At 41.2% G+C, this 25,899-nt stretch overlaps 2 protein-coding genes across 2 annotated transcripts in view; both read right to left on the bottom strand.

The window, feature by feature from the left end:
* Nucleotides 1-201: 201 nt before the first annotated feature.
* Nucleotides 202-2,844, bottom strand: LOC110682672. The gene is made up of 2 exons (XM_021859005.1): nt 2,686-2,844; nt 202-2,091 (listed from the first exon to the last, which is right to left on the bottom strand). The coding sequence occupies exon 2, from the start codon at nt 2,085-2,087 to the stop codon at nt 1,269-1,271; it is 819 nt and encodes a 272-aa protein (XP_021714697.1). The 5' UTR covers nt 2,088-2,091; nt 2,686-2,844; the 3' UTR covers nt 202-1,268.
* A 19-nt stretch (nt 2,845-2,863) lies between these two features.
* Nucleotides 2,864-25,899, bottom strand: part of LOC110682673 (basic leucine zipper 19-like) — a 36,572-nt gene continuing 13,536 nt past the window's right edge. Inside the window, exon 2 of the mRNA XM_021859006.1 lies at nt 2,864-4,318. Within this exon, the coding sequence (XP_021714698.1) occupies nt 3,539-4,309 (771 nt within the window). The 5' untranslated portion in view covers nt 4,310-4,318 and the 3' untranslated portion in view covers nt 2,864-3,538. The remainder of the gene's footprint in view (nt 4,319-25,899) is intronic.

Raw genomic sequence — 25,899 nt, 5'->3', positions numbered from 1 at the left:
GTATTATCAGTGGCGGACCCAGGAATTTCCGACTGGTGAGTCACAATCGATAATCAAATATGTAAAAAAAAATTTCACAATGACATGTAAGGAGACATTTACTTCATAAACTTGAAAATAAACAACACGATTGGAGACCAAATTAACTACAGCGGATGTAGCCTAAATACATATCAGTCCGCAACATGTTTTACAGGATGATCAATAATTTTGAAGCAATGCCTCAAGGCGTAAAAGCAATCCTTTTTTGGCACTTCAATATGATTCAAGCATATGATCAGGAATAAACACGAATAACAATTGATTCACAATACAAGTATACAATATTCCCAGCATGAAATAGACTCAAGAATTACAGAAATTGCCCAAATTAAAACCAAAATTACAGAGACTCACCCATATCCAGGCAAATTAACAATATACCAACTCTTGTTGATTAGAAAATGATTGATAAGCTGAGTCTTCCCTGCATATAAATTCAACAACCTAATCAAACACAAAGTTAACAAAACAAATGAAATCACAAGTATGAATCATATGCAAATAACCCCAACAGCGAATTACCCCTATTCATAATTGGTTGGACGGTTCATATTCAACTAAATCAAGCAATATTCAACTAAATCAAGCAATATTCCCCAGAAAAATTATTTACAAAGATCATCCAAATAGAAAATTGACAAGATTACAATACTAACTAATAATTAAAAAGCTTAAAATTGACAAGACTAAAATCAACAAACTAATATCTCCACTAGTCTATACGGAACTTCCAGCCGAATATGCGACTAGCACCACTAAGCACTAACTAGTCCAAACTGTATTCTAATTATAAATTTATAATCCTCCTTACACTAATAGTTTAATTGTTGTCTTATACAATGTCCGGCATCACATATTCACAATTTCACATAATGACATAAACAGATAAACTAATAAGTTCAATTTAATAGTCAAAGCACTAACTAGTCCAAACTGTATTCTAATTATAAACAGAATAATAGCAAGAATAAGAGATGGTTAGATGGAGAAGAGTACCTGCTAAATGGGGAGGAAATGAAACACATTGGTACTTCCCGGAAGTTCATATGAGTAGGAGTCACAGACCTTGACGGTTACAGTTTCACCGGTGACCAACACTTGGAACTTGTAAAATATGACTTCGATGGTAAAAACAGCAGTCCGGGAATATATTGGTGTCCAACCAGCAAAGCACAAAATATTGTGGCCCAAATGAAGCATTGCATCGAAATTAAAAGTTTCGGCATTCATATGGGAATATATTGGTGTCCAACCAGCAAAGCACAAAGAAGAGATGGAACTTTATGGCAGTGAAAATATATGACCCCATTAACAACAGCAGCAGCATGAGCCCAAAGATGGAAATCAGAGGTGAGACATTCCCATGTCCCAATAGCATCAGCACAAGGATCGGGAGTGAAAGCATAGAGGGAAGGCGACGAAAGGGGACCACCATAGAGGCGCATAAGAATGCGTTTGTTGGAAGGGTCGGGAAGTACAGGAACAGACACACTACAACCAGCAAGGCTTTGAGGGATAGGGAGAGAGCGAATTGACTTATAGTGGCCAAGGGCACCACATTCAAGAACCTGGGGCGCAAGGCAAACAGATCCAAAGTTGTAAATATTGCCAAGAAAGCTAACATAGTTGGGAGAAGTGTTATCCTCAAAGAAGACAGGAGCTGGACACCACACTGGAGCCTCATCAGACATGTCAAGACATGAACCGCCGGAGTAGAATGTGTGGTTGGAAGAGGAAGACTCATTAGATGATTGGACGACAGATAATCGCGCTCCTCCCACTCCCACTAAGTAGATAAATTTATTCAAAGATGACACCATGGCAGATGAAAAGAACTTAGTCATGATAATTGAAGGAAAGCAAGAACGAGTTAATATATTGTGCTTCAGATCCACCGAGTGAAATTCTGCACGAGTGTGATATAATTGAGTACCACCTTGTAGTCTTTCCGAAGGCAAGCGTTCATCGCTCCATGCCAGCATCACAATTCTTTTTTCCTCTCTTTCGGCTTTGGATGTGCTACTCTGCTCTCTCTCTATCCCCATATCCCTACACACAAAAGCGGCTAATCAAACAAACTAGGAACTTCTAATACCATGGATAGAGATTGTTTTCCTCCAATAAATAACTAGGATTTACCCGTAGAAAATCCGATTAAACACCCGGGTGTATATCTCAAGATATAGTAATGTAAAAATAACAAACATGAATGGAATTTGTGTTTATCAGTTGTCTACATTAGCAAAAGTAATTCCAGCGACATGATAATGGTCAGAGCCTAGAATGTTGAAAAAAAAAAAGTATAGATTTTCTTATAAACCGCAATAAACTAGAAATTTAGTATCAATTAACATTATAAAAAGCCATTATACCAATCATCATCAACTATTAGACTGCAAAGATAAGATTAAGAATCTGCCATATGTCAAATTAGATCCGTGTGATCATTAATTAGAAAAACAAATGTTAAAGCTTGGAAAATAATTACATCATAAAAGATAGTGTTCGACTACCCCTCAATTTCCCCCATTAAGAAAATTGAGAACCAATTAGCCCAAAGAATAGCTGAATAGATAAATCTATAATTACTCACCCAATCATATATACACAAGGAGAAAATTAAATAAAAACCTAGAAACTTACAAAAGAATCACAGCAAGTGCTATTCAGCAACCCAGCGAAGAGGAAGATGAAGCGAAGAGGAACTGAGGAAGATGCGATTATGCGAAGAGGAAGATGAAGCGAAGAGGAACTGAGGAAGAGGCGAACTGGCGAAGTGGGCTAGGGCTAACTCAGAAGTTAGAAATTTTATTTTTATTTTTTTTTTAAAAAAAAAACTTAAAATTTTTTTTGGGCCCTGGTGAGTCATTTGACCCACCAGGCACAAGGCCCAGTCCGCCACTGTGTATTATATGAAGTACATAATATTTCCTAAGTTGAATTTATTAACAAATAGCAATCAAACACCAATTTATAGTAATTAGATTACTAAAGTTTTATATATTATATGTATTAATTTTAAAATCCAAGTATGGCGCAGAAATTATCTAGTACCTATAGTAAAGCATACTCTATTTTTTTCCCTACAATTTTTTTTTCTTATCCATCCCAAATGCTTCTAAGGTTTTTTTTTTTTTTTTTTTTTTTTTATAAAAAAATAAATATAAAAAAGAGTTTACAATAAATATCATATTACTTTTACTCCTTAAAATATGCTACTTTGACATACTATCAAGAAGGTCGATATGAGGAGGCTTATTCTACATCCATATTCCAGTCCAACGAGCCCTCATATAGTCATACGAGGTGTATTGCATCCGAGTACAAAACCAATCTTACGGTTCTAACTTTTGGATGAAGCTTATTGTTAAGTCAGTATTTTGAATACAACATTACAATTTTCATAGATAAAAGAGTAAAAATTTAGAAAAATGGAATAATGAGTAAAACCTTGATTTTTTGTTCTTGTCATTACCAATTGAACTCCTAAAGGCTATCAACTTTGATGTCCAAAGTTGAGAGTATCTTTTGGTTCAGATCCAATACTCGGAGTATAGTTAAAGTTTATAGAAATACCACCATTAGTACCTTCACCATATAACATTGAATTTGACTTTTTAGTTTTGCCTCCATTTCCACTATTCCCATTGCAATGAACCATACGATCATTACCAATCAAACTCACATCGGGTTGTCTACGAAATCGAATCGAATTAGTTTCCCCTTCTATTCTCCCTCGTATATCAACAAGCAAACACTTAAGCCACAAAATCTCTTCTTGCAATGCTGCCTCGCCTTCTAGCTTCTTTAACAATTGTTGATTCGACTCCTTTAACATCTTAATTTCTTCTTCGAGTGAGGCTTCTCTTATCCTTAACTTTTCGCGGTACTTACGTACAGCTTCTTTGTTATCCGCTCGTTGTCTCCTTCCTCTCTTCTTACTTTGTTGCTCCTCAATTTGAAGAGAATCGTCGTAACTACTTTTCTCTTCATTAGAAGGAAACATTTCATCACTTTGCTTATGAAAGAAGTCGTGTGTATGACTACAATCTTCGCTCAAGCTACAAGTATTGGTTTCGGGACAAGCTTGAGTGTCTTGTAGCAAGTCTTCTAATATGTTTTCCATGGATCTTCCACTATGAGCAGCCTCGCCCACGCTTATACTCGAAAACACATCGACGTTTGAGACATGAAGGTTTGTGCCATTGTTGTTGATGTTGTTACTGCTTATGCTGCTGCTATTGCCATTATATTGGTTATTTTCCATCAATGCAATCTGTGAAAATCGCGTAAAAAGATCAAATAAATTACTCAACCATAGTAGTAAAGGATAATTTATATATATTGACACGTTTTGGCTTTTAATACAATTTACAAAAAAATTTATTTTTTGAATATGTTATGTGTTCATGAATATGAAAAAAAAAAAGAAAAATGACATGTAGGAGAATAAACGCGCACGATACACACAGCATAGCTAGCATAGCCATGTTTGTAATAAAGGTCTTTCAATTTTGCCTTATGTAAAAACCTTAGTTGTGTTTATATGTATATCAGCTCGTCTTGTGTGTGACTAGTCACACCACACCATGTGAACGCTTGTAAAAGAACAAAACCCTACAATACCAACCGAGTAACCCCTGTAATACTAATCGAGTAATAACCTCTGTAACATTAATGAAGTGATCCCTGTAACATTGATCAAGTAACCCCTATAACTAACACTAACAATGTAAACCCCATGATGGTCTGCCACAAAGTGTGGCCAGCCGCCTTTTTCTATAGTAGTCATTTGACCACAATTTTAAGAATTGGATGGGTGATACAATGATTTATGAATTTTTTTTAATCCTCATATTAATTATAATTTGAAAATTAATTAATTTATTATGTTTTTTAGAATTCATATTAAATTTGAAATTAATTAATTTAATTTTTAAAAAAATTCAAATTATTTTATGAAACTTTTTTAATTATTAGTAAAATTTAAAGTAAGTAAAATAAATTAAATGTTTTATCAAAAAATAATAAAATTACATTTTAATTAATATTAACATTTAAAAATAGTTAAAATTTCCTTGAATCTTAACTGTTCATTTTTAAAAATTCTAGTTGTCATTTTCTTATATCGATAGAAACCTAATCCAGACCGAGATACTCTTTGAATACATAAATTCTTATATCATCCAGTCAGCCACACTTAAGACTTTATGTTTATAAAAATTCATAAAAGTTATCTCTCATAAAATAGCCAACATAACATATATTTCGTATATAAATAGCTAATATAAACAATATGTAAAATAATTCAAAGGAATCAACGACTAATGCCTATTGCCCATATAAAAAAAAAACAAAAAAATGAAAAATTATCTAAAAGAATATCAAAATCGGCAATGTCTAATTTGATCTTGTGAGAAATGGTGTAACAATAAAATACTGTAATAAATTATACTACCTTTGTTTCAAAAATATTCGTGCACAAGTATTAAGGAAGAGAGCAATTCATCACTGGTAGACTTTTTCAAAAAAAAAGTAAATAAAAAATAAAAAAAATAAAAAACAATCCATCTGGTAGTTGTTTTATTTATTTATTTTATTTTATTTTATTTTATTTTTTTAAATCTAAACAACATGGTTTTCAAAAGTGCAAGATAGTGGTAGATGTAAAAAAAAAAAAAAAAAAAAAGAGGATGAATTACGAGAAAGAGTGGTGGCGATAGATAGAGAAATTGAGGGAAATGGTGTAAATATTATGGAGTGATAAGAGGGCTAATGTAGTAGGATAATGTTTTTAAAAATGGAATAAATATGTTAAGCACATTTAAAATGAATAAATGATGTGTTAAAAACATTACTACATATAGTATTAATGTATTATAACACATAAAAGTGCTTACCTATTAACTTTTCCTTTTGGGGTTGGACAGAAAATATTACCTAAAACTTAGGATAAATTGGTTTTTAATTGTTATTTTTAAATTTATTGCCACATAACATTTCATTAATTTATTGAAATAGTTACCTTTCATACTTTATTTTTTATTTAATGAACTATCTTTCATTTATATATCACTACGTTAAACCCCGTGTAATGCACGGATGTTAAATACTCGTAATTATAATGACAATATAATTATTTAAAAGAATATAAACATAATGAACTGATTCACCAAGTATTTGAATTCATGAAATATATTAAAACAATAAAAACATACAGTATGAGATAATAAAATATTTAAATACTTGTATGTAATAGTTATAATGTGCAAGTTGATAATTTAGAAGTTTTGTATAAAGGAAAAGTTATAATTTAGATACAAACTTTATTTTTGTATAACAATGATTTTGTTTTAAAGAAAGTTTTTTTTGGAGGGAAAATTTTTAATAGTTTTTTGCCAAGTGTCCTCCTAATTTCGTTTTTAGTATTATGTAATTAGATTTGTTGGGTAGTTCGAACACTTTTTAGCTATTTGAGTAAGAACCACAAAATGTTTTTTTTTTTATTTTACTTTATTTTATTTTATTTTTTATTTTTTATTTTTATTTTTAGGAAAAGAGCCACAAAATATTTAATCAAGTATATGCATGTCTTTACATCATTTCTCTTTTGTTAAAAAAAAACCAATCAAATGTAAACGCATATTGGTGCGCTAACACTTAGTATATTGCTTTGTAATAATACAAAAATACAAGAACCGGACAACAAGTAACTACGAGTAATAATCTTTGAAATATAATTAACATGTAAATATTTCAAACCAACCTTAGTATTTTTATCATAATTCATATATTTATATATTGCCAATGCCAAAAAAAAAAAAACAACATAATTTTTGTATAACAAAAACAGGATAATAATTAAAAATACATACCTGTGGTTGGTAAAAAGATCTTGAAATTATGATAATTTTAAGAAAGAAATAAAATTAAAGGGAGGAAATTAATTAGGTAAATGAGAAGACTAATTTGCACACATAATTCGAAAGAAAGGAGGATGAGAAGACTTTGCATTAATAAGAGCAGTAGTGGCCTAGTGGGCATGCATGCAGCCAGTTTGACATGGTTTAGTAGATTCCCCTAATCATTGTTTTCGTCATTCATGTGTAATTTAGCAACATCTTCTTGTAATTATCATTGAATTATTAAAGCTAATTAAATAATATTTGAACTTGAAGAAAATCAATATAATGTAATTTAATAACATACCAATTCTCGTTGATTATGACTAACGAAATTTAGAATTATAGTTGGAGTTCTTGATTTTTAACATCTACAAGAGGTTCCTCTAAAAAAAAATTTTAAAATTAAAATTAAAAAAAAAGAAAAAAAAAACATCTACAAGAGGTTGACTAACGAAATTAAGAATTATAACTCTTAATGTTGTTATTCATAATCAAACAGAATTGGTATATATATATATATATTTAATTCAAGAAATAAACTTTGTCAACCCCCACCTTCATGATCAGTATTTCCTCAATCCCAAAATAATTGACTTCTAATCCACGAATATAATTGTTGGACAAAATCAATAAGATCGAAGACTATAGGGTATGACTACTTGGCAGCGTAAAAGATCGACATGAGTAAGGCGTATGACAGTGTTAATTGGGTGTTTCTAAACCGAGTACTGCAACGTTACGAATTTCCTCCTACTTGGTTACAAATGATAGGCCAATGCATCTTAATGGTATCGTACAAAGTTTTACTAGATGGGGAGATGAGTGACTAGTTTAGACCTAATTGTGGGTTACGTCAGGGAGATATATTATCCCCTTACCTCTTCCTTTTTTGTATGGATGTTCTTTCGAGGATGTTACAGCAAGGTTGTGACATGCACCTTTTCGACGGAATAAAGTTGGGACTCAAAGGTCCTTCTATTTCTCATCTTTTCTTTGCAGACGACACCCTTTTATTCTACAAAGCTAGTGTTCGTAGTACCCAGGCCATTGCAGCCGTTATTCACAAATTCAGCAACATCTCAGGATAACAAATTAACCTGGCCAAGTCACACTTTAAAGTGATCCCTAATGCTACGCGCTCCTTACAAACTTTGTTCAAAGGTATCTTGGGCATGGAAACTGTTTATGTGGAAACTCCTGCAGAATGGAATAGCTACAAAGACTAATTTGGGGAGACGGGGTCTGGCTATAAGTATACACTGTGACCTCTGCGGGACACAAGTAGAAGATTTACAGCACTTATTCAGATTTTGCAGTGTTGCACGGGATGCAACGAGGGGTGGTTTACATATCCACTCACAAGCTAACGTGGACCAATCCTTCGGCGATTGGATTCTGTACTATATACGGCTGTTTCTAAGCCAGGATGGTTATGATGGTCACAGAACGACCTTTTTTTATCGCAACTCTCTGGGGGTTGTGGATATTGCGTAATCAGAGGGTTTTCAACCCGGTGGGTGCTGTTCCTTTGTCGACTCCGGCAATCATTTCAGAAGGTCTTCGCCAACAACAACTTTTTGTTGCTAAGAAAGCAAGGGGCCTTCGCGCTCTACACCCGCCTGAACTGGTTAGTGATTACCCTCCGGGGGTTTTACGAGTTGTTTTTCACGAATCAGAATCTGGAAATTTACTAATGCCGACGGTTATTTTGTGTGATGACTCGTGGAATAAGCAAACTAACAGATCAAATATGGGTTGGTGTCCAAAATTTGGGGAGTACGGGGAACAGGGGTGGCTTGGAGGGGCTTCTTTTGGGCTTGCTCAATCAGCTCTGCATGCGGAATTGAATGCTCAGCATGTCTGGCGGGGTTACAATGGGCGACACAAGGTCGATTTGTGCGGTTTCAATTTATACAGACTCTACTACGGTCGTCCGGTGCCTTCGAATGTGCAAGATTCGAAAATTTCTATTCATTAGACACTTGCTAGTATTCGTCGCTTGAGCAGCAGTTTTGAGTGGTGTAGCATTCTAAAGGTGGATCGGGCAGTAGTGGAGAGAGCTCACATTCTTGCTACAACAGCGAACTGTAGTTTTTCCTCTTTTGATTATGTTTCTCAGTTTGTTCTGTTTTTTCCTATTCTGTGTAAGCTCTTGTCTAAAAAATAAAAAAAACAAAAACAAAAAAAAAATAAATAAAAAAATAAAAAAAACAAAAAAAAATTGGCTATATTTTGACTAGTTATTACTCGATAAAGTGATTATAATGTAAGATATAGTATAGTAGGTACGGGTATATTTAGTTAGTGAGAGTTAATAAAACAATAGCAGCCCTTAACAAACAAAAAAAGTGTGGTAATAAATCATGAATATGTAGAAAAGAAAGTGTTCTAATTAATCTGAACTGGATGGAGTACCTATACAATGCAAATGTAAATATTTCACCATTAATATATATTTAGTTAGCAAATAATGAAAAGTATTTACACAAAGGTGATGGTTTTTATTTAATTTTTTTGTTTTGTTTTTTGACAAAAAGATCATTTAATTAAAAAAATGATTAAAACCTAGACTAAGTAAAAGGAAGTAAAACACAACACACTAAAATCTAGCTTGTACAAACCGAACTGAAACAAAACAATAACAAATGGTAAAATGCGGCTTTTGCGCTTGATGGAGGCTTGATTGTTGGACGAAATTCACAAATGGTAGCGGTAAAACTTGTCAAAACAAACTATACCTGGGTTGTGCTATGCATTGACATCAACCTATAACACCAGCTGGCTGCACTGATGTAGGAGATAGTGTAGAAGTTGGGGTAGAATACTCAAAATGGAACAAAAAAAACACCAATAGAGCTTGACAAAACATGGGAAAAGCAAAAGGAACGAGAAACCATGGCCTAATTTAGAGATACTAACTTATGATCTAGACTTGATGCTCACAATATGAGCAATCCCAATAACCTAAAGTAAGAATAGTCAAGTGAGATTCTTGGCTCATTACCACAACTTAAGTCACATTTTCTTGTGACTCGGTACCCATTTGAAAGGGTACAGTTGGTATATCCTCCTTGAAAGGGATAAGATACAACTTTATTAAAGCGTTATGAACCCCCAAACATTGTGTAAGGGGAGCCTTTTTCAGATAGAAATTTTCGAAAGCAATGACTTCAAAGATCATTGCTAGCCGACATTGGGAATTACCTTTCCTTGCTAATTCCCTCATGAAAGGAATGGTGTCCTTCGAACAAGTGTATTATCCCGATAGAGGGTTCGGAATTCATTAGGAAAGCTAATTATTCAGTGAGGTCAAGAGATCGGAATGCCTAGATGGAGGCCGCTTCCGATCAATGATATTAATGTATAACTAATATTACAGCTTGCTCTTGATTGAACTCTTTGGGTCACACCTAGTCGTGTAATCAGACCAAAGCGACGAATTAATCCGAAGGATTAAATGAGCCGATAAAGATTTTACAAACTAAGACGTCGGATTCCGAGCTTAGAGCGTCAAAGCCAAGCGTCGAACGTCGAGTCGAATTTAGGAATCGACGAGACGAGAAATAAAGTCAAACAACAAGTCAATACATAGTCCTAGCCTTGCATTGGCCTAGCCAAGCGAGGGCTAGGCTATATAGGGCTGCTAGTTTAAACGCTAGCAAGGCCGCAAGCCAGCAGCCTATGCGGGTGCTGGCTGGAGCTTGCTGGCCGAGCTCACGTGCTAGCAGTGCTAGCAAGGCCAACCGCATGCTAGCGCGCTAGGCCTCACTGGCTAATGCTAGTGCTAGCTAGCCCGGGATGCTTGCCCGGCAAGAGCAGTAGTAGCCCCGCATCGTAAAGCAACTTATGCGGCCTGGCGCGGCATGGGCTAGCAAGGCAGGCCCAGCCAAGGCACCAAGTGCCACCACAGCAGCCTTGGTGGCAAAGGCAGTCTGCCAGCTAGCTGCATGCTAGTGGGCCGGTTTGTTAGAAGGGCTTTGCTTGGGGAACAAGGGAAGGTGGTCCTTCCCTTTGTAGTCCTCACCTACTCCCTTGCTCTCCTTGTGCAACTTGTTGTTTAATGATTGTTTTGCCATTTTAAATTAATTTAGATTTAAATTAATTCTTTCTTCTGGCATCTTACCAACTATCCCACATTTAAAGATGATGGGAATTCTTGGGAACAATTCCCTATAAATACCAATCATTAGGTATTGGGATTTTCACTTGAGTTGGTGAACTATAAGGGATCTCCAAAAGCGAGAAAACCTTAGTTTGTAAACTCTAAGTTACTTTTGGTCTAGCCCCGTCTAAGCTACAGGGTAGGGGCCGGTTCCAGTTCGGCGAGTGAAGGTGTAAGCCGTCGGAGGTTTCGCACTTGCGGAGCTTGAAGCTTTCCAAGTTCGAGCTCGTTAAGTGAGCGAAGCACGCGTCTAGGGTGAGCTTCTTTCTCTCCCTTCTCTTTCTGTGTTTGTGTTTCGCTTATTTGCATGCTTTTGTTTATGTTGTAATTATTATGCATGCGAACCGGTTATCGAGTTTTGTTTCCGCGCGATGTCAGACATCGCAAAACCCAACAGCGGTATAAGAGCCTCTTACATTACATTTTTACAACTAAAAATTAATTAAGGTGATTTAAATGGATTTAAATTTCTGGTTTAGCATCTTAATTAGATTATGACCTCGTTTTTAATTAGATTTAAATCGTATTTATGCTATTTTTGGCCTATGAACCGCGATTTCGACTCAAAAATAGTGAATTTTGGGTGGAATCGACGTTTTAAATCATTCATTTTACCCACAAAAAGTTTAAAAATGACCTTCTAGAAGCCAAATTCCACCCTGAAAGTGGTTTTTTGAGGGGTTTTTCATTTGGAACGAAAAATTTTAAATCTTTAAACCTTGATTAATTATGGCATGCAATTGTTGGATTATGTGTTTGATTGTACCATTAATCTTCTGTAATTTTACACCTTATTAAGCATGTCTATGAAGTCATACTGGTTGCTTAATTTGGTGAGCTCTTAATTTCACATTAACTTGAAATTTCACATTCTTGCAAATAAATTGCTTGTAGTGTGAAAGTTTATGGTGAAGATGATTTTTGAAGCCCTTAAAATGTTAAAGATTCAATCTTTAATGGTTTAAACGGTTGAATCTTAACTTGCTAATAAAATTCATAATGAACTAATTTTTGGTTTTAATCATTTTAGAAGTTGATTAAAATCTTAAATGTTCATACTTGTGCTTGAAATATTATGGTTCTTCATATTGGAAGGTTACAATATTCAAATGTGCATAAGTAAGTGTTGGATAAATTATTTCATTGGATGATTGATTATTTATTCAACTATTTTTGTCAAATCTCATTATTAATTTATGTTGGTTAAATTAATTATGAGAATAGCCCTAATTTTTGTAGCATCAAGTTGAGCCAAAAATAATTTAAAGAATGGTTCTTGAATTAATTTTGGTTTATGCACTAAAATTTAATTTAATTAAGTTGAACTGGTTTTATTTTCAATATTGCTCAATATTTGTTATAAAATCAATTTAGAATTAATTTATGTCACACACAAAAATTCGGAATGAAATTCCAAGGCATGAGCATGTGAAACGAGGCCCTAAGCCTCAAGCACCACCCTCGGCTAGCAGGGTTGCTTGCGCAGCCCACATGTTGCTTGTAAGGAATTTTTCAAACTGAACCTTTTGCGCCCTACTGTGATCATACTTTTAGGCATGGTAGCGTCTAAAGGGAAGGAAGCTAGAGATAAAAGAGGCGCCAACAAGTTTTAGGAACTTGTAAACCGTTCACGGGTGGGAAGGTTACACCCATTCGCGATCACAGAGATTACTAACCCCATAGTGGTCCGGAACCATGACTGGATATTCAGGGATGATGGTATGAATCCAACCTAAAAGAGATTGAACCCACCCTAAATCGGCCTCTACTTAATTCTTATGATATTCATGTGCGCTTTTCGATCAACATACATACACTAAATTAGCCCTAAGCCTGTTTAATCTACGTTGGTTGATTATTAATGCAAAAATAAATCTATTATTGGCGATCACTTGAATTAAAATCATATTAACCTAAATCATATTATTAATTATCTTATTAGGAGTGATTTCAAGTATAAATTCCCTTTAAACCTGCTAAAAGACGTGATCAAGCAATAACAATAATTCATGAATAATCAAGCAACATAATAATTAACACAACAATCATCATCACAATATTATTGTCAAAACATGATTAGCAAGATCCTAGGCATGATACTTAACGGATCAATAACAAATCCTAGCATGTCACTAATAATAATAATAAAGGTCAAAGCTTTAGCCTAAACATGATACTAGAAATCATAAAAACATCCTAAACATGATACTCGGAATAAAAATCAATATCCTAACATGATACTAGGAATTAAAATAACGTCGAGGATGGCTAGGAGTATTCAAAGCTCGTGAAGGAGGTATGGTGTTTGATTAAGGAAAAGTATCAAAGATGTGTTAGGATGTGTTTAGGCTAGGCTAAGAATATAAAGAATCAAGATAGAGAGAGAAAACATTAGAGAGGGTATTAATGATAATTGTTGGTATCAACCTTGTTGATGATTGAAAACGGGGTGAAACGACCTCTATTTTATTAGGAAAAAGTGGGTCGAAGGATCAGAAGAGAGTCATTCGAATTGGAATAAAACAGGTTCAATCGCAGCGCAACAAGCTTGTCGCAGCGCGACAGGCTTATCGCGACACGATGGTACTGTCGTTCAGTGATGGTTTTTGGAAGATTGAATCCGTGCGAAATCTGATGTCCAATCAAATTGGGTTAATTGAATTTCCGTACGTTTTCTAATTTTATCAGAAATAAAAATCATTTAAAAAAAAACAAGTGTTTATCCGGTGTAAAGTTCTTAAGTCTTTATCTTTTCTAAAACAGGATAAATTAGAACCTTATAGAGGATTCTAGAAGCTAATAATAAATCCTAAGGGATTTAGGATCGAAAACAACATTCTAGAGGATTCTAGATATTTGTAATAAATCCTAATTGGTTTAGGAATGAGGTTAAGGTTAATAAACCCTCCACATGATCATTGGGTCGTAGGTAAGGCTCGGTTTGAGCTCAGTTTAGTATTTTAGCCATAACTTTCTCATTATAACTCGGATTTGGGCTTATAATATATCGTTGGAAAACACTGTTCAAGCCCCATTTTACCAGGATTATGGACCAAAATAGACTGGTTTGGACAATTTTATAAAGAGGACACTATACGAATGATTTTAAAGGACACGAAATAAATGATTTTGGGTTTAAGGGCACGAAATAGATGATTTTGGGTTTAAAATAATTAGGGAAAGGCTAGAAATGGTCAAGGCTAAAGGAAATTTATGAGACTCTTCAAATCTTCACCTAACTCGATAATCAAAGACGTGAAAGGTACTCATCACTGGGTTTGGTTTTTGGGGAGACACAATCAGGTGTCTAAAGAAGCCCCTACTTTGACTGAGTTTGGAGAAATGTAAGTTTCGAAAACAAAATTCAAAGCAGATCAATAGGGATGGAGAATGATTCAAAATGTTTTGCGATCCTAAATCATCCTTTTTAACGCCGATACCTGCAGAAAAGCGTCGGTTCCACAAATAAAGGAGTTAAGGGAAAAGAAACGCGTATCTGGGTTTGCTGAGCACAGGTCTCTGGGTGATATCTTGTCGAATTAAATTTGTTTTTGCTTGATAACATCCTCATTATTAGGAAGCGCTGTCGATGTCCATTTGTCTCTGAATAAGATCTTACTCAAGGAATGTTCACTCGTCTCTGAACAAGAGCTTACTTAAGGAATGTTCACTCGTCTCTGAAAAAGGGAGCTTTTGGATGAAATGTTCACTCGTCTCTGAACAAGGGAGCTTTGGATGAAATGTTCACTCGTCTCTGAACAAAATAGCTTGAAAGAAATGTCCACGCATCTCTGAACACAAGAGCTCATAAAGAAATGTCCACGCGTCTCTGAACAAAAGAACTTTGTTTTGTTGAAATGTTCATTCGTCTCTGAACAATGGAGGAGCCTTGGAAGGATGTTCACGTGTCTCTGAATAAAGAGCTTCGGAAAAATGTTCACGCCTCTCCTAACAAAAGAGCTTGAATGTTATGTCCATGCGTCTCTGAACAAAAGAGCTTGAAATAGATGTTCACTCGTCTCTGAGAAAAAGAGCTTTGAATGAAATGTCTACGCATCACTAAACAAAAGAGCTTTGAAAAGGATGCCCACGCGTCTTTGAGAAAAAGAGCTTTGAATGAAATATCCACGCGTATCTGAACAAAAGAGCTTTGAAAAGGAATAGTGAGAGCGTTCGATTGGCTGCGAACAGGAGCCTTGATGAATTGGTGAGATTGCTCGATTGACTTCGAACAAAAGCTTTGATGATTTGTTGTATCCTGTAAAATCAAATATTGCCAATGGACTTTGCTAGTGGTTTTCTTGGGGTTGACCCAAGACTTGGTGTTTGGGGTAAAATTACTCCAGCCACGTGGCCCAATGGCCAAGCGACACGTGGCACCTCGCCATTGGTCAGCCGGGATCCAATCCCCTGCTGACACGTGTCCTAGAAACCAGAAATGGGGAACCAAGTCTCCCCACTATAAATAGTGGGAGAATCCTCATTAATGGAGCAGGCATTCAATTCTAGGCAATTGCATTCAATACATTCATAAATACACTTACACCAAAACCGAGCAATCTTAATTGCGGAATTCTCCCATTACGCGAGAAGTAATTTCACTCTTTTACGCACTTTCTTCCTCCCGTACATAACTGACTTGATCGTCGGAGGCGGAACTCCACCCAACCGGAGTCTTCGGGGTTTTGTAGGTACAGGCGGTCGAAGGGCATTCTTGGAATTGTAACTCTCCCGCAGGACACTTCAGAAAACCCCGAAACATTTGGCGTCGTTTGTGGGGAGAGTACTTCTGAGATGACTTCTAACCCTGTACCACCGGATCAGGACAAGCGGCCATCGGCTGAGCCTGAGGTCCAGACGGACCATGAAAGCGGTGATGATTACGGACTCAACACTTACGTGGCCCCAGACGGGTCCCTCAGAACAAAGCACACCCGTTCCAGGGATAAAAAGGAACGGGATAACATCCAAGCTGCTCCAAGCAACCCAGCCGGCAACCCGATTGGAGCTGCACAGGTGGCAGAAGGCTCTGCTCCCGTCACAAGGAACGAACTCATGACCTTCATGAATAGTTTCAAAGGCGAAATTCAGAGCCTTATTCGGCCAGCTACTCCCAAGAAGAGTCAGCCGGCGAAAAAGCCTTCTAACAAGAAGGCAATCAAGGACCGGGTCCCTACCCCTCATCCAAAGCCAAAGGAGGGGGAAGGCCTCAGGTTCGATCAAAATCGGCTCCGCCTCCCGCAAGCGGAACCCAGAAAACCCATCCGGCACTTGCAGCCGGATGGTTCAAAAAAGATATTCTCTGACGCCCGGACGTTTCTCCAAGAAAAGAGAAGTCTGGCATCTGCGTCGGCTTCAACGTAGACCTTTCCAGACAGTTTCCGTGACACCTCGAACAGGCGTACGGGAACAAGTCTAGGGAGTCAGACAGGCGAACCATCCGCCCGGTCTGGACCCCAAGTGATCCAACCTGGTCTATTTGGTTCGCCGAATGGGCTGGGTGGATCCCCTTTTACCCAAACGAATCCGTTTGGCAGAAATATGCAGCAGTCGTTCCAGCTCATGGACTGGCAGCAGCGCCTGCTGAATTTGGGAGAACAGCCCTCGGCGTTCTCCCCTGAGATAACCCAGACGGCACAGCCGGCTAAGATTAAAAACGTGTTGGTAGGGGCCTATGAAGATATCTCCAACCCAGAAGATCATTTAATGGCCTATTCCAACCTCATGTACCTACATGGGTTGGATGATGCCGTCTGGTGCCGATATTTCCCGGCTACCCTGAAGGGCATTGCCCGACGGTGGTTTGGTAACTTACCAGCCGGCTGCATCAACAGCTTCAAGACCTTGGCGTACCTATTTACGTCAAACTTCTCAATGAACATCCCGGCCAAAAAGACTAGCCTCGATCTGGGGGCAATACAGCAGGGTGACAGAGAAGGACTCCGGTCGTATGTCAGGCGGTTCAGTCTGATGAGAATTCAGATTCAAGGGCTGTCTGATGAAGTTGCTTACACAGACTTCTTTAAGGGTCTGAGAGATGGGTCAACCTTCAAGTTTGACCTCGTCCGGAAAAGGGTAGCCACCCTCCAAGAGGCGTTAATGGAAGCTGAAGCCTACATACAGGCGACGGAGCTTTGTGCTGTAAAGCAGCCGTCAGATTTCAAAAAATCCGACAGAAGAGACAGCCGGCAACCACAACAACAGCCGGCTAAAAAGGAAGAAAAGAAGAGAAAGGAGGTCTGGGCGGCAGACCGATCTGGTCAGCCGGCTCAGAAGCTCAGACGGAAATCTGGACCATACGTTCCCAAGTACGAGTTCACAAAGGACTGCTCCTCCATCCTCATGGAGATCAAGGACCGGATGTCTCTCGACAAGCCGGCTGTTATGAAAAGCTCCGTAGGCAGCCGGGACAAAAGCAAATACTGCCAGTACCATGAGGACGTTGGCCATGACAATAATGGTTGCTATAGCCTCAGGCGGCTATTAGACCGTCTGGCTGATGAAGGGGCTCTGAAGTCTTATTTGCCCAAAGCCAAGGGTAACACCTTGGCCAAGAAAGGGCAGGCAGCAAAAGTTGTTCTTGCAAATTCAGAAACGGATGAAGAGACCATCTTCACAATAGCAGGCGGCTTTGCCGGAGGGGGTCCCACTATCAGGGGCACCAAAGATAACATCAGGAAGCTGGTCAACTCAGTTGAGGAGAGCCAGGCGTCAAAAGACACTTTTCCTGAGGTCCTTATTTCTGAAAAGGACCGAGGCAAGGTCAGGCGGCCCCACGATGACCCCATAGTCATCGAATGCAAGGTTGCTAATCAGAGGGTTGGCCGGATCCTAATAGATACCGGGAGCTCGTCTGACCTAATCAGTTATCAGTGCTTGACCAAGCTCAAGTACAAATCCAGTAGCATGCACCAGGCGCCCCACCCGCTTGTTGGTTTTGGGGGAGGCGTAGTGCATCCGGTAGGAAGCATAGATCTTCCCATCCGGCTTGGTGAAAAGGGGGAAGGACGTCATATGGTGATTAAATTCTTGGTTGTAGAAGAGCTCGCCGCCTACAACATGATTTTTGGCCGTCCGACCCTCAATGAGTCCAAGGCTGTCATCGTTCCTTCTCTCATGCTTGTCAAATTTGAAAAGGACGATGGAGCAGTCGGTTCCCTTAAGGGGGACCAGAGGACGGCTAGGGAGTGCTATCTCTCTGACGTCAGACCTACTATGGGGGCAGCCGGAGACGGCAACCCCATAGACCTTGATAACTGCGATACAGCAGTCCCGGCTCCAAGGGTAGCCGGTAAGAAAAGAGAGGCGGGCCAGACGGATCCCGTCAAGCAAGAAAAATAGCAATCACAAGCCGGGGAAAGATCAGATGATCAACGACCTCAGCCGGCTGGTGACTGCATTGATGTCGTCCTAGACGACAGCCGTCCTGACAGAGCTGTCACGGTTGGGACGGTTGGGAGCAGACCTGCTCCAACTTCTAAGAGAATTCAAAGACATCTTTGCCTTTGAAGTGGAAGAGATGCCAGGCGTCAGCCTGGATCTAGCTGTCCACAAGCTTGCCGTGGATCCTAAAAAGAAGCCGGTCAGGCAGAAAAAGAGGGATCACGGTGAAGAGAGATCTCAGGCGGCAGCGGCTGAGGTCAAAAAATTGTTAGATGCTGGGTTCATCCGGCAATGCTACTACCCGGATTGGGTAGCAAACGTTGTCCTCGTGAAAAAGCCGAATGGTACCTGGCGGATGTGTGTAGACTACACAGATCTGAACAGAGCATGCCCAAAGGACAGTTACCCGCTTCCAAAGATCGACAATCTGGTCGACTCTACAGCCGGTCATGCTCTGATGAAAATCATGGATGCCTACTCAGGTTTCCACCAAATACCCCTATGGAAAAAAGATCAAGAGAAGACGGCCTTCGTCACTGATCAGGGGTTATTTTGTTACAAGGTGATGTCGTTTGGGTTAAAAAATGCACCGGCTACATTCCAGCGCATGATAAACACCGTTTTCATCAATCAGATTGGCAAGAATGTAGAGGCGTACATTGATGACATGATAGTCAAATCCAAGCTGCAGACGGATCACCTACTGGACCTCCGAGAAACATTCTCCACACTCAGGCGGCACTGGGTCATGCTTAACCCAAAGAAGTGTGTGTTTGGTGTTGAGTCTGGGAAGTTTCTCGGATTCTTGATCGACCAAAAAGGCATAGAGGCTAATCCGGAAAAAGTACAGGCGGTCTTTGACATGCGGTCTCCCCGCACTGTAAAAGAAGCCCAGAAATTGACCGGTTGCCTGGCGGCGTTGGGAAGATTTCTCAGCCGGTCAGGTTACAAGTGTCTCTATTTCTTCCAAGCCATCTGGAAGAGGTCCAGATTCGAGTGGGGTGAAGAGGCGGAAATGGCATTCCAGAAGCTAAAGCAACACTTGCATTCCTTGCCAAGGCTAGTGAGCCCCCTGCCCCGGGAGGTCCTCTATATGTATCTAGCCGTCTCTGATCATGCCCTTAGTGCCGTTCTCCTTGCTGAGAGAGACGGTAATCGGCTCCCGGTGTATTTTATCAGCCATGTTCTCAAGAATGCTGAACACCGGTACCCCATGATCGAAAATTTTGGGTTGGCCCTGTTCGTCGCAGTCAAACGGTTAAAGCCCTACTTTTGGCTCACCCGGTGATTGTATATACAGACCAGCCACTCAAGCGCCCAATGACCACCATCGAGTCTTCCGGCAGAATGATCAAGTGGGCTGTTGAAATAGAGAGCCTCGAGATAACTTTTGAACCCAGGCGAGCAGTGAAAGGTCAGGCGTTTGCCGACTTCATTGTCGAGATGACTAGGCCGGTGCAACCGGAAAATCCTTATCAGGTTTGGAAGTTATTCGTAGACGGTAGCTCTACGGTGAACGGCTGTGGTGTAGGCGTTATATGCCATTCTCCGGAAGGGGATAAGTTTGAATATGCACTACGTTTCCGGTTCCAAGCCTCTAATAATGAGGCGGAGTATGAAGCCCTGCTAGCCGGTATACGCATGTGTAAGGCAGCAGGGTCAACAAAAATCAGCGCCTGCTCAGACTCTCAATTGATTGTTAGCCAGTACAATGGTGACTACGAGGCCACCCATCCGGCTATGATCAAATATCTGCAGGCGGTCAGAGAAGAGGCCGTGTCACTGGATGAATTTCATCTAAGTGAGGTGCCCCGGTCCGAGAATAATCAGGCGGATGCCCTTTCCAAGTTGGCATCATCCGCCTCCTGTGATGCACCTAGAACGGTTTTTTGGGAAGTCATTGAGAAAAGAAGCATCGATCATGACCCCATAGGTATCCTAGATCAAATTGCCACCTGGATGGACCCCATCCGGGGTTACTTCGCAGACGGTACCTTACCGGATGACTCTTCTGAAGCAATGGCGCTCAAGAAGCGTGCTCTGAGCTTTGTTATGCATCATGGAGAACTTCTCCGGAAGGGTTATCTACAGCCGTTTCTAAAGTGTGTAACCCCTGAAAAGGGAAGAGAGGTTCTAGAGGATCTGCACGCGGGTTTTTGTGGCTCACACATTGGCGGCAGGTCCTTGGCAAGAAGAAATAGACGGCAGGGTTAATTTTGGCCCACTCTTGAGGCAGACGCCATGGATTTGGTGAAACGGTGTGATAAATGCCAAAAGTTTGCCCGGCTGATACACCGGCCGGCAACTGCCTTGACAGCCATCCATAGTCCGGTTCCATTTGCAAAATGGGGCATGGACATTTTGGGTCCGTATACGCCTGCATCAGGCGGTCGCCGATATATTTTGGTGGCAGTAGATTACTTCACCAAGTGGGTTGAAGCAGAGGCGGTCAAGGGCATAAAAACAAAGGACGTGATCTCCTTCATTTGGAGAAACGTCATTACCCAGTTTGGGGTTCCAATGTCTATGGTCTTTGATAATGGACCTCAATTGGAAACGCCTGTCCTCAAGAGCTAGTTGGGAGACCAAGGAATCTCTCATTGTTTTGCATCCGTTGGCCGTCCTCAGGCAAACGGGCAAGTTGAGGCCTTCAATAAGCTGATCTCAGACAGCATAAAAAAGAAGGTGGAAAGAGCCGGTGGACTATGGGCAGAGGAACTACCTCATGTCCTTTGGGCCATCAGGACCACTGAAAAAGGGGCAACCGGTGAAACCCCTTTTCTTATGGCATACGGCACTGAGGCGGTGCTCCCCATTGAACATTATGAGCCAACGCTTCGCATCATGCTATATGATGAGGCGGCCAACTAGGAAGCCATGCGGCTTGCACTGGATGCTCTCCCAGAGCGAAGGGGCAACGCGGCCTTGCGTCATGAGATTTACCGTCTGCGAATGACAAGAGCCTACAACAAGCGGGTTTGCAAGCGACCCCTGAAAGTAGGAGATTTTGTGCTTCGCAAAATGGAAGCAACCGGTAGGGCCAATGAACAAGGCAAACTAACTCCAAATTGGGAGGGACCCTACCGGATATTTGAAGAAGTACGAGACGGCACATACCGCCTGGAAACCCCAGACGGTAGAAAGCTGCCTAGAACCTGGAATGTAGATAATCTCAAAAAGTACTACTTCTAGAAATTGTATAGTTTTTGTATACTTCTGTATAATTAATGAGAAAGATTTACTACATATAGTGCTTACATGCGCCATGTCTTGTGCTTAACATAAGCGGCCCCCTTTACCGATTTCCCATGCGCCCTTTCTTGTGCCCAACACAAGCGGGCCCGGAAAATTAACAAACCAGCCGGTGACACCCATTCGGGTGAATTCATCGAAGAGAACATCTCCCATTTGGGTGGAAAATTGTTCTGGTGATAAAAAATCAGGTGGTCCTACCCGCCTGAATGATCCATGGCACCAAAGAATTGTGGGTTAGCATTCCCAAACATGCAACCGGCCCCCTCTTTGGATCAAGTACCATTTAAAGCTGATCTCAAAACAGACAGCCGGTACTTAACATACCGCCTAGTCGACTAAGAGAAGGCAGGCCTCAAAAATTTGGGTTAGGCCAATAATCTATGAAGGGTGTTCTTGCAAAAGCCGAACCGGCAAATTGACACCCTAAAACCTTTGAAAAGGTCTTTCCCAAAAACCCAGCCGGCAAATCGGTTAAAACGGCTGACACTTAGCACTTAGCTAAAGTCGTTAGCATTTGCGCTATAGCATATGGATAGCCGCCTGGCACCATTTCGCCTATGCCAGCCCCCTATCCAGGGGCAATTACCTACCCTAACCCCAACAAGTCATGCGGGAAAACATTCATTCAAAGCAAGAAAAATGCGATATTCAAGACATTCAAAACAGCAAAAAGAAAGAAGCAAATTCATTCAAAACCGGACCAACCGGTAGAAATATAGCAGAATTAAACAGCAAAAAGAAAGAAGCAAATTCATTCAAAACCGGACCAACCGGTAGAAATATAGCAGAATTAACCGGCACAGCCGGTGAAAATGTTAACTTCTTTACAGAATAAACCGGCTCAGCCGGTGAAAATATTAGTGCTCAAAATGAAATATAACAGCAGAGTAAGCCGACCCTTCCGGCGCTATTACAAGATAATGCACGGCGCGCAGGCCGGGAGGTCGTTGCTACTCTAGCTGCACTGTTACCCGGTCGCCCTGAGCCTGGCTCCCTTTCGGATGAGTTGGGTCGGTGTCGGAAACGGAGCCGGGAGCAACCTCATCCTCGATTGTCGCTTCCAAAGCAGCCGCTTCCGCCTGCATTCGTTGGAACTCGACGTCCACCCATTGCTCATACGGTTCGGGCCCCGGCTTGCTCTCCTCTTCAGCCAGAATGGCCAGGTCTGCGTATTTGTAGGCGAGCTCCCAAACGTTGTAGTCTGCACCCGGGTTGATGATGGAGAACGCCCTCTTCATTCTGTTTTGGCAGTCCTGCTCATTCTCCTCAATGAGCCGGCTCTGATCAGCTTCTAGGGTGGCCTGGAAGTTGCGCTGAGCATCTGCAGCCTCCTTGACCAGGCGGTCATTCTCTAATTGCAGCCGTTTGCTGCTCTTCTCCGCCTGGTCGAGCCGCTTGAGGGGCTCTTCATGCTTTTTTAGCTCATCTTCAGCGTTATCCCCTAGAGGTTGTCGATTTTGAGCTTGGACTCCGAGAGGGCCCGTTGGAGGGACTTGACCTGATCCGCCTGTTGCATGATTATAGCTTTAGTTTCTAAGTCATGCACAATCATGGAATAGTGAGCAACGCTATGTGCGTCATCCGCAGAACGTTTGGCTCTTCTTACCTCTTCCTGCTTGCGGATGTAAGCCTTCTTAAGCCCCTCCACGCGGAGCAGTGCCTGCAACAACAACATAACCGGTATTAGTTGAAAGACCGGATGGGTATACTACAAATTAAATGCCGGGTGCGTACTCATTGACTTACATCGGCCAGGTCGACCATCACCCGGTCGGCAATGAAGGTATTGATTCCAGGAATCGCCTCCTTCTCGTCCCGGGGGACGGCTTTCAGCATGGCCCGGGCGTATTGAGCAGCGTCCGGCCAGCGTGGTGAGTTATCTGCACCAGAAATAGACGGGGAGAATACTGCGTATGCTCCACCTACGGACAGCCGGCTGATCGGAGAATCCCCCGATTGTGACGAGGAGTATGATTTTACCCGCATGGGTAGGTCGAGCAACGTGAGGTTGAAGGGGTTTGTACCTTTTTGGGAAGCCTTTTGGCCTCCGGCAGCAGATGGACCGGTTGCGGTCCTTATTGGAGCGACCTCTTTCGAGGTCGTTTCAGTGTTAGACCCGCCTGGGGTCTTTATTGTTCTACCGCCGGTTATTGCCCAGGCGGTAGAAGCGGTTCTCTGCACCTTGAGTGCAGGCTCTTCAACAGACGGCCTTTGCCGGATCTGTTTTTGCAAGGAGCGGGGAATAACACCCCCATCCTGAAACAAGACCACAAACGATTAGATGAATAAATAGCTAAAACAACATCAAATCCAAACACATAGAGAAGGTCAAGCGGGCTAACCTTTTTAGCCGCCTGAGCGGCGAGTTTCTTCTCCAGATTCTCCTTACTGATATCTGAAGCCTTTTTTGCGGGTGTTTTGGCGGTGGGCAGCATCTTCTTAGCTTCTTCTGCAAAACGAACATACATCCGGTCAGAAATATGAATTTCATTGCAATCAAGAGAAAAAGGTCAACCGACATCAAATTAACCGGCTAGGGTTTTTAACCTTTGTTCTTAAACATTCCGCTAAGCCCACAGGCGGACAAGAAGCACTCGTCCTTGAAAAATTCGTGTTTGGGCACCCAGTTCTTGGGTACCCTTATTATCTCTCCGGTTGAGAGAGAGGTAGAGGTCAGCTCAAAAAATCCGGAGTCCAGAATGGCCTTCCTATCATTATCAGGAACTGGGGGCAGCCGGCACTTCTGCCCCAGAAGCTCTGGTTTCCGGTTGTAGGTCCGGTACTCCTTGTTTTCCTCCTCAGACGGGGCCTTGACCAGGTAGAACCGGTTCTTCCAGTCCGACCATTTTAACGGCTTGTCCAAGGTCATCATGTATTGGGGGTGAGTTGTCAAGGTATACCAGGCCCTCCAGCCGCCTGGGCTCCGGCTCAGATAGTGCATATGGGCAAATGCCTCCCAGCCGGGGTTGAGACCTTGCATCTCGCAGGCGGCGATGTACCCTAATATATTCACCCAAGAATTCGGGGTAAGTTGCCAAATGCCTAGGCCATACACCCTAAGTATGGCCTTGATCGTGTTGTGAAGGGGGAAGCGGACGCCGGCTAGGAAAGCCACCTCATAGCATCCAAACCAACCGTTAGCGTTGGGCTGGTCATCTTCCCATACAACCGTCCCGAACTCCCCCGGTACGGTCATCTTGTATCCTTCACCAAGCGGCCGCCTGGTAATAAAGTCTTGCAGAGAAGACCGCATGAGGGCGCGGTCCTTCAAGGAGACGGCGATCATGAGAGGGTCGTTTCGGCTTTTCCACGAAGGCCTCTCCGCCTCCTCGCTATCCTCTGACATGGTTAAGTAGCTAGAGCTACTGCTTTCAGCCCGACCGTCATCGGAGCCGGATGGGGAGTTGGGAGCCTTATTGGCGGCTTCTGTCTGCTCAGCCTCCTGAGCCGGAGAGGTCTCCTCGTTGTAGGAGCCTAGAATGCTATCGCTTGGGGTGGCGGGGGTACTGCCGGATGGTTCTCTAACCGCCCCGTTTGGGCCTTGATTTTCAGGCGATAACTCATTTGAGTCTCTGCCTCTGTAATTGGGGTCCATAGCTGTTCCCCTAATTCTGGCCATTGTGTCCTGCACAGACACGGAGTCGGTCGATACAGGCGTTGAAAAGGGGAAATTCCAAAGATCAGAGGCGGCAGATCCAGTTCTAGACTCAGCCGTACTAATTGACCGGCTGAGTTCACAACTATGGTCCGGATAGGGGTATAAAGGGTCCATCTACCTATGGGACTTGTAAACAAAAATGCAAGCAAAAGACGCAAACGGAAATACATGGAAAAGCGAGAAAGAATAGAGACGGTACCTAAAGTAGAGTGTTGAAAACCTCAAGAAATTTCTTGGGGATGCTTGCGAAGACACAGACGGTTTGAAGACCGGCTGGGTTCTCTGGGGTACCCTCTCGAAAATCTTTTGCTTGCTTACTACTTCACAGGCGGTCTGAAACTGGCTGCTCTTAAAACTATCAAATCTCCGTGTGCTCTGAATTTCAAGTACCGGATGCTCTCAAATGCCGGATGCTCTCAAAATTCAAGAAAATTCACGAAGTTTGTAAATGAACTCTCGTGTGCTTCCTCCCCTATTTAAAGGGGTTGCCTCAA

This window comes from Chenopodium quinoa, unplaced genomic scaffold (genome assembly GCF_001683475.1).
Source record: "Chenopodium quinoa cultivar QQ74 unplaced genomic scaffold, ASM168347v1, whole genome shotgun sequence".
NCBI lineage: Eukaryota > Viridiplantae > Streptophyta > Magnoliopsida > Caryophyllales > Amaranthaceae > Chenopodium > Chenopodium quinoa.
Note: the sequence above shows the minus strand (reverse complement) of the source record. Positions and strands in the feature narration are given on the sequence as shown.

What these genes read in the sequence shown, in the direction of transcription:
- LOC110682672 (XM_021859005.1), bottom strand. Translation starts at nt 2,087, where the DNA reads ATGGGGATAGAGAGAGAGCAGAGTAGCACATCCAAAGCCGAAAGAGAG.